The sequence below is a fragment of the Terrapene carolina genome, unplaced genomic scaffold, assembly GCF_002925995.2.
Source record: "Terrapene carolina triunguis isolate 2854851 unplaced genomic scaffold, T_m_triunguis-2.0 Scaffold228, whole genome shotgun sequence".
Taxonomy (NCBI): domain Eukaryota; kingdom Metazoa; phylum Chordata; order Testudines; family Emydidae; genus Terrapene; species Terrapene triunguis.
In genome coordinates, this window is record NW_020664579.1 from 4,766,010 (window position 1) to 4,775,756 (window position 9,747).

General features: G+C 48.0%; 1 protein-coding gene across 1 annotated transcript in view; it reads right to left on the reverse strand.

Moving 5' to 3' along the window:
* Positions 1-283: 283 nt before the first annotated feature.
* Positions 284-9,747, reverse strand: part of LOC115271273 (gallinacin-10-like) — a 60,178-nt gene continuing 50,714 nt past the window's right edge. The window contains exons 3-4 of the mRNA XM_029912479.1: positions 1,172-1,192; positions 284-420 (exon numbers count right to left, since the gene is read on the reverse strand). Coding sequence (XP_029768339.1) covers positions 284-420; positions 1,172-1,192 — 158 coding nt within the window. The remainder of the gene's footprint in view (positions 421-1,171; positions 1,193-9,747) is intronic.

Here is a 9,747-nt window from a genome sequence, read left to right on the forward strand (position 1 = left end):
ACCCCGCTCTATCAGCGAAAAGAGTCTCCAAAGTAGGAGTCAAACATATTTCCACCTATACTAAAGCCACTTCACAAGCCCAGAATGAAATCTATGATCTCTATGAAGAATAAGAGAGAAACATTCATGCCCCTGTAGGAATGCAATATTTATTAATTACTATTATTAGTAGTATTTATTATTATTAAGGAAATGTAATGTAACAGTATATGTTTAATTAAAGAAGAAGAGCAGAGGTTTCGGTGGCTGTTGAAATGGGATTCCTTCAGCACAGCATCATCTCTTAATCCCGGCAGCATACCATGGTATGATGGTAGCAGGTGCCGATCTGCACTTCACCATCATCGCAGTCATCGTATCGGCATGTCCCGCCTCTCTGTAGGCAGTGGTTGAGATATCGAGTCACCCGCTGGCCATTTGCTGCGCAAAGAAGAGAGCTGTGTTTGCAGTTGCAAATGCAGGGCAATATCAGTTGTGACGTGTGGTCAAAGGCCCACTGATGGCGGGGAAAGACTTAATCCGATGTGCTAGAAAGACTCACCACCCCAGTCCAATGTCCACTGAACTCTTCCCAGTGACTTCAAGGGGCTCTGGAGTGGACCACAAGTAAGATCTTTCATAAAGAGCATCAGACCAGACCAGGAGAAATTTAAACCAGAGGGAAGATTCTCTCAGTAGGGCACTAGATTAGGAGTCAGGAGACCTGGGCTCTATTCCCAGCATTGCCATTGACCTTCTGTACATGTGCCTAAATATTTTGCTTAAATTTTGGGGAAGCTCAGACCCTAATCCAGACTTTGCACTTGGACAGACCCGTTTCTGGTTCTGGGTCAGCCAGGGATTGATTTTCAAGTGAGTTCCCTCCCTGCCTCCCTCTCCAAAGCTTCTGGGAGGAAATTTTGGCTCTGGGTTGAAATCATTCGACACTGAGTGATTATCACTCAAACCCACAGTGAGCACTGAGGGTGAGTCCTGGCTCCAGTGACGTCAAAGGGAATTTTGTAATTGACTTCAATGGGGTCAGGATTTCACCCCCTGAGTTTCACTTTAATTCTCCATTGGAACCTGAAATTCAAAGTGAAAATCAGGGGGACTGAGCTCCTGCAAAGCTAACCCTCATTTGGGAACCGACCCAACCAAGTTTGGCACGGCTCCAATATTTACATCTTACCTGAAGTGGCCAGGGAGATCCCTAAGAGAACAACAAGCAGAAGGTAGAAAATCCTCATGGTTTGTGGTCAGCTGGAATCACAGGGAAACTGGAGAGAGGAGACAGAAAGACAAAACCGACTCTCAGGTACATATCCACAGGTGCAGTATAAACAGCCCGACAGAAAGAGAGATACAGAGACAGATAAGTGATGAATGGATAGAAAATGAAGCTGAGGTTCCTTGAAAGATGATCACAGATCTCCAAATTGACACAATTTTCCCAGTAAACCATAATGGATCCTGGTCCAGGACTTGGTCTCCTGGGAGCTATAGTAATACAAATAATAATAATAAGAATCTTCTTCTTATTTAAATATCTCTTGTTTCCGCCTTGATGCCCACAACAACAGTCAACAATTGTCATGGTCTAATATCTGCATGTTTCCCACTTTCATATAAAGGCCACCCCCTCCCCCATCTCCCACCCACAGCACCACCCAGGCATTCACGTGCCCAAATTTGTTGCATCACCTGTTCTGTCCCCAGGTTGGTTGTAAGCTCCTGGGATCAGGTGTCCTTAGCACATCTGTGGGTGCTCTCAAATCACACCAATAGGGGAAGCAGATACAAATGAATGAAATGAATTGAGCTTGAGTTACCTGGTACTTACAGCTCAACACCCCTCAGACTTGCTTCAAACCAAAGGCTCAGTTGGCAACAACAGATCCACTCCCAGCTGCTGTGGCTGGCTAAGGGTCAGCTGCTACCCCCAAAAACTGCAGAGAAGAGAAACGAGAGATACTGATACTGGATTCCTTAAAGGATAAAGACAAAGAGCCCTTGAATTCAGACAGAGTTATCCTACAAAAGCTCATGGCATTAGGGGGAGAGGACATAGAGCCATTGAATTACCTGGAGCCTACAGTACAGCACTGCTCTCACCCTGTGGCTGTGCCCACAGCAGTGCCCGGAGTGCCTCTGCCAACCACTTGTTTGGAACCTTATTATTACAAAGAAGAATAAAACCCTGTCTTGTGATTGGCTGAAAAGTCATGTGAAAATTCTAGAATCCCTCTCCATTGTTTATTTACAATAGGCCCAGCTACCTGCTGGAGTATTATTAGCCAATCAGATTGCATATATAAATATCTCCATCCTGAGTGGCTGCAACAGAGTTTAGAGCTATTCATCACTTATTAGCTTCTTGGAGGCACAAACACATTTCTGCTTTCTGGCTGGCTTATCATAAGTAACTATTTTTTCCCTGGAGTTATAGATTCATAGATTCTTACGCCATAAGGGACCATTGTGATCATCTAGTCTGACCTCCTGTCTAACACAGGCCAGAGAACCGGCCTGAAATAACTCCTGTTTGAACTGGAGCACATCTTTAAAGGAAAAACCCAGTCTTGATTTAAAAATGGCCAGTGATGGAGATTCTATCACAACTCTTGCAAATTGTTCCAGTGATTACTAACCCTTACTTAATTACCATGACTTCTAACTGCAAGTCCTTTTTAGAGTATTAGTTTTCAAGAAAAAACAGTTGTGTTTAAGAAATGGGTAGCCAGGATTTAGTGATCTCAAGGTTGCCATTTAAAAAACCCAACACATAAAGAATGTATGTACAGCTGCAATCCTTATGCTTATTTGAATGAACATCCTGATTCTCCTCTGACTTACAACAGCACCAAGAGTCATGTAATTACGTCAGAATCTCAGCGTCCATCTTAAAAAAGTAACTCTCTAGACGTCATGGCTGTGAAGAAAAACTTAAAAACATGGCCTGAGTGTAACTGATGTGGTGATGTCTGCCTGAATCTGCAGAGAGCCTGAAACAACAGCTCTGGGAGGTGTGAACTACACAATGCTTTTCAATGGAGTGTTAACGTCAAGATTCACTTCTCAGGGGGGTTGGGAGGAAAGGGGAGGGGACAGCTAAAACCAGTCCAGTAGAGGACTCTGAGTGTGAGTGGCAGGAGAAATAGAGTGCACTGGGTTGCACTCACATCCCAGGTCCTGGGATAAATACTAGGGGGTCCTGTGTTGCCAGCCCTGCCTCTTTAGGGGAGAAGAGGACCCCATGCTGGTGGTTCTGCCCCTCTGGGATGGGAAAGGGGCTGATCAGCCATCACTACTCCAAGATGTGTGGGTCCCACAGCATGAGAGTACAGGCCCTAGATTACCTTAAAGGGGCCTTGGATAAGATGGAAGCACACACGTGAAGGAAAACTCACTCTGAGCACAGAGAATTATGAAGGGCCATCAGTGATACTGCAAGGCCCCAGACAGTCCCCATTAAATGTGAACGGAAAAATTCCGGTCACTCGGCAATGTGGAGAGAAGGCTACATCCCAAGAGGTCTATGTTGCAGATGACCTGGGCACTGCTCTACTTGGCCACCTGGCAATCGCAGCCCTTGGCCTGATTATAAGGATAGAACCAGTCTCCGTGGACCTAAAACATGAGATTAGAAAGAGATTCCCAAAATTATTCCAAGGCCGGGGAAATTAGAGGGAACATAAGAACGGCCATATTGGGTCCGACCTATGGTCCATCTAACCAATATCCTGTTGTCTGACAGTGAGGGAATGAGGGAGAATCCCACATTAAACTTATACCAAAGGCAAAGCCAGTTGCTCTGTAGCTCTGTTGACATCTAGGAGAGGGGAGAGCACTCAGGGTGAAAGCAGAGCTTAGCCGCATGGAGCAGATGGGTGTCATTTCCAGAGCGGACACTCCAGTGTGCAGGCAGGGCAGCGGTCCCCAAACCAGACAAAGTTCAGATCTGTGTAGACCTTACCGAGCTTCGGACAGGACTACATTAGTATGAATTGCAGCCCTCTGACTCCAGCAGATGGATCAAAAGGAGATATTTACCTACACCCCGATTCTTTAAACACTTAGGCACTTTACTACTGTGAATAGCTCCACGGACTTCAAATGACTCACAGCATTAAAATTAAGTCAGGTGTTTACGTTTTTGCAGGATCGGGACCTAAGATTGTAAACTTCTCAGGTCAAGGACCATCTTTTTGTTCTGTGTTTGTACAGCACCTAGCACACTGGGGCCCTGGTCCATGGTTGGGGCCCCAGGTGCTACCACAATATTGTTGTCCCTTTTTGACCCAAGTGGATAGTCAAAGTGCAAGGCCCTGGAAGTAGACATTGACAGAGTCTGGTATTTTCTTTGATGCAATCTTGTTTATTTACAAGTAATGTACAAAGTCCTGCTCCTCCAATTGCAGGAACCAAGAACAAAAGTTGCAGTACCTTAGCTTACAGCTCCAAACCTTTGTAGCCAACAGACCCCAAATCTCTTTCCTTAGCTTTCTCCAGGGTCACATTGTGCTACTTCTTGGATTTCTTGCTTTTTGCCTCTGCCCCTCTCTGACACATACCTACCCAAAACAATACTCAGCAAAATCCCACCCACTCACTTAGTCCAAAAACTCCTGCATGGGTTCACAATCCCTTTTCTCTTAAGTGGCGGGAGCTTGTGGTTAACTTATCCTTACAGTTATAGTAATTGAAGTGTGTGTTCACACCCGTCAATCCCACTGAGGTTTTAACGTGATCCATAATGAGGTTTCACCCCATTCAGAACAACACAAATGACAATAATAAATACATTTCCTACTTTTCCACATTCAGGTCAGCTGAGTCCTAGTCCAGTGACCTATCCACTACACCAGGGGTTCTCAACCTTTTTCTTTCTGAGCCTTCCACCCCCAACATGCTATAAAAACTCCACGGCCCACCTGTGCCACAATAACTGGTTTTCTGCATATAAAAGCCAGGGCCAGCATTAAGGGGTAGGAAGCAGGCCAACTGTCTGGGGCCCATGCCACAGGGGGCCCTGTGAAGCTATGTTGCTCAGGCTTCGGCTTCAGCCCCGGGTGATGGGGCTCAGGGCCCCGGGCTGCAGTCCCACGTGGTGGGATTTCGGCTTTCTGCCCTGGGCCCCAGCAAGTCTAATGCCGGCCCTGCTTGATGGACCCCCTGAAACCTGCCCCTGGCCCTCCAGGGGGCCCCAGGCCCCTGGTTGAGCACAACTGCACTAGACCATGCAGCCTCCTGGGCAGCTTGAGGCCTTTACCCAGCATCCTGCCTTCCACAAATACCTACTGTGAGGGCATCTGCCTAGTGCCGGGGGACTGCCTTTGCTTCCAACGCACAATGGTCAGACTCAGCAGGCTGGTCCTCCTGCCCCCAGACCTACTCCCCCACTTCTCCTATGATACCCTTGCGGGTCCCAACCCCCCCGGCACTGCCATTGACCAAGGTTGTGTGCAATCAGCCCTAGGCACCCCGGCAGGTGGCAGTGGCAGATGTGTACCCTGGTGATGCAATGTGGCAAAGTAGAGGTACTTATGCCACCTGGTGAGGCAATTCCACTGGGTTGTTTCCTGGGAATTCTTCCCCCCACCCCTGGGCACCAGGAGGCATCCTAGGCTGTGGCTGGATAGCCTGGCCACTCCATCTGCCTGAAGTGTTGCCAGACTGGGGACAAGGCTGCTGCTGCAGGATCCCCTCCTTCAACACGGCAGGATGGTCCTAACATCATCATCTGCTCCTCTGCCTGCATCTCTTTGTGCCAGTAAAGAACCCACCCAAAGTTCTCCCAAGAAGGACCACACAAAGAGCTTTGTGCCAGGAACATTTGAGGCACCAGAATACTCTGTATGCACGATAACCCTTCCCCGTGTTATCTTGTGAGCTTCCCGCCACAGAAAGAAAATTTCAACAACACTGGAAAGCCCATGAATAATAAGCGGTTATTTATCAGCTGGGTTTGATCTGAAAAATCATTAGTGACACCAGCAAAATAATGATGGGCCTGGAGGGACAATGAATCTGGACATTAATTGAATTATGAAGTCAATATATTGTGAAGTCAAAAGTGCCTATGTGCCTAAAGCCCATTGACTTCAGCGGGAGTTAGGTGTGTCAGCACTTTTCAGAACCCCAGTAAATATCTAGCTGCATCCTTAGGTGTCTAAATACCTTTAAAAATCTGGCCCCATATCCTCAGCTGCAAACTGACCTAGCTCCATGAAGTTGGCCCCATGCATTGTTCCATATTCTCTTATTTCCTTCACTGTTACCTCCACTGTGGCCAGACATTTCTGACATGTAACTTTTTATTTGAAATGACTCCTGTCAAGGCTGCTTCCCCACTCTGAACTTTAGGGTACAGATGTGGGGGCCTGCATGAAAACTTCTAAGCTTAACTACCAGCTTAGATCTGGTCCGCTGCCACTACTGTCGATGCTAATTCCGTTCCCTGGGTAGCCTTGAGAGACTCTTCACCAATTCCCTGGTGAATACAGATCCAAACCCCTTGGATCTTAAAACAAGGAGAAATTAACCATCCCCCCTCCTCCCTTCCACCAACTCCTGGTGGATCAAGATCCAACCCCCTTGGATCTAAAAACAAGGAAAAATCAATCAGGTTCTTAAAAAGAAGGCTTTTAATTACAGAAAAAGGTAAAAATCATCTCTGTAAAATCAGGATGGAAAATAACTTTACAGGGTAATCAAACTTAAAGAGCCCAGAGGACCCCCCTCTAGCCTTAGGTTCAAAGTTACAACAAACAGAGGTAAACACCCTAGTAAAAGGTACATTTACAAGTTGAGAAAACAAAGGTAAACTAACACGCCTTGCCTGGCTGTTTACTTACAAGTTGGAAATATGAGAGACTTGTTCAGAAGATTTGGAGAGCATGGATTGATGTCTGGTCCCTCTCAGTCCCAAGAGCGAACAAGCCCCAAAACAAAGAGCACAATCAAAAGCCTCCCCCCCCCAAGATTTGAAAGTATCTTGTCCCCTTATTGGTCCTTTGGGTCAGGTGTCAGCCAGGTTACCTGAGCTTCTTAACCCTTTACAGGTAAAAGGATTTTGGAGTCTCTGGCCAGGAGGGATTTTATAGTATTGTACACAGGAGAGCTGTTACCCTTCCCTTTATAGTTATGACAACTCCAATTAGCTGGAGCAGGAGTTCTGGGAAGGCCGGCAGAGCAGCGGAGTTGGGCAGATATGATCATTAGCCAGCGCCCAATGAGGTAGATCAAGGAAATGTCTTGACATGTCACATGATTGTTTTCAGCCAATCGTGAGGCAGGTTTCCTTCTTATACATAACAATAGGTGCTGAATAAGTGGAAGGCTTATAGTATGAGCAGAGTAATGGGGTCAGAGAGATATTAAGGGGTTTTGTGCAGTATCCAGCAAGATAATCAGAGATTCACTCAGTTATGCTCTTCCCCTGATATCATGATCTCTACCAGGCAACTCTAATGAACATGGACTCTGGTCCCGTTCCTGCTCCCATTAAAGTCAAGGAGAGCTTTGCCATTTAATTTGACGGGAGCAGGACCTAGCCCTCTATGTTAATCATTAGTAGCGATATTTTCAAAGGTGCTTAAGGGGTTTAGAAGCACAAATTCTAGTGAAATCCACTTTCAGAAATCCCATCTTTAAGAAACTTTATTAAGCATCTTGTCTTCTCTCCCCATACAGGAGATACCAACCAGCCATGAGCATCCTGCATGTCCTCTTTCCTGTTCTCTGTTGGCTGCTACTGGCAGCTCCAGGTGGGATATAAACATTGGTGTATGATTAAGCCAACATGGGAGTAGTGCTTAGCTATTAGGTGCATTGAAGTCAACGAGAGTCTATGCTCTGATTCTGGGTCCGTCCCATGTAGCACTTTTCCTCCACAAATCTCAAAGTGCTTGACAACGGACTCCCATTTTTACAGATGGGAGAACTGAGACCGCAGACAGGGCTTGTGCAAAGGCCACACCGCAGGGCAAGCTCCGTGCTCTTGCCACTGCTCCCATCTCCCCAGGCCGTGTTAATGACCAGGGAAATGCCGGCAGGGATTGCAAGTAGAAATGGGGGGTCGTTTTCTGACGGAGCATCCCATTGGAAAATGCTGCTGCGACCGAACCGAAACGTTCCGCGAGATCACGTCGATTCCGTCAAAGCTTCTGACAATTTCCTGCTTGGTTTTCTGCCAGACAATCAGCTTGTGAGCAGGCTCCCTAGGGTCCGCTCCTCTCAGGCTGTGTGTGCCTGGCTGGCTGCTGGACTCCCAGGCTGCCTAGTTGCTGACTTGGAGAGCTGCCAGGCTCCCTGGTCTTCCCAGATCTCCGGCTTCCCGCCTGGTGGGTTGGCATGGAGTTCGGCAGCCCACCTGGCAGGGAACGTGGACTTCCAGGCTCTGTGACTCCCCAAGCAGCTGCCTCTCTGGATTCCCTGACTCTCTGGGCAGCCAGCTCCCCAGTTCCCCGGGGAGCGGCCTCTCGTGGTGGCTCAACTACCCAGGCTGCCTGGAGTCTAGTAGACCACGAAAGTCCCTTCTCTAGCTACCTCTGATTGTAAGCTCTTTGAGGCAGGGACTGTGTCTCACTCTGTGTTTGCACAGCGCCTAGCACAATGACACCCCAACGTTGGCTAAGGCTGTAAGTGCGGCCGTAATGGAAATGATTGATATTAGCGTAAATACGTAGTGTGTCCTGTATGAATTAACGAACTGAGGATACTCAGTCCAGTAGCTCACGCTCTGCGTTATTCTTAAGTAAACAACCTGCTCTGTGTAATTTAATTTGAATTACTCTGGAGGTAGGCTTCTAGTGAAGTCACTGCGGGTTTGTTCACACACAGAAGTTGCAGTGGTTTAACTTAAATAGATACAAAGCCCAATTTGGGTAAACGTCTTGGTTTCACACTGGCTATATTGGCTGAGCTTGCCCCTGTAAAAGCAAAAAACTAAACTGATGTCAACCAGGATTAAACTGATATAAGGATCCACACATAAAGTTGCCCCAGGTTAAGAAAGTGATTCGAAATCATGCCTTTAGCCAAGCCAGTACAAATCTGTGTGTAGCCCAGGCCTTAGACCTGTGGATCGCACGGTTCATTCCTCCTTTCAGCAATTCTGCACTGATTTCAAGCCTCTTGGTGGTATTGTAGATGCACCCTATTTAGTCCATGTAGAAAAGTTGAGATGTTGCTAACTTTGCATGTAACCAGGGCCAGCTCTAGGCACCAGCAAAGCAAGCAGGTGCTTGGGGCGGCAAATTTGCAGGGGCACAAGAATCCAGCATGGGAGCTGAGAACCAACAGGGGGCCCTGGGAGCTGTAGTTCCTTGGTTAGCTCCCTGCCTATAGAGCCAGCCCTGGAGCAGGGAAAGAACTACATTTCCCAGCATTCCCTTGGCCGCAATTAACAGGAAAGGGAGGGGGAAGGAGTGTGGAACTGAAACCTCATGTTGCAGCTTGCTGTGAATGGTAGGGACCAAGCCAGCTCTAGGTTTTTTGCCGCCCCCCACCCCAGCCCTGGGCTCCCCCCGCACCTCTGTGTTGCCCCAGCCCTGGACTCTCCCCCGCCCACAACCCCTGCTGCCCCAGCTCTGGCCCCCACTTGCACCCCCCTACTGCCCCAGCCCTGGGCTTTCCCCCCACCTGCATCTCCTGTCACCCCAGCCCTGGCCCCCACCCGCACCCCCTGCTGCCCCAGCCCTGGGCTCTCCCCCCACCCGCATCTCCTGTCACCCCAGCCCTGGCCCCCACCCGCACCCCCTGCTG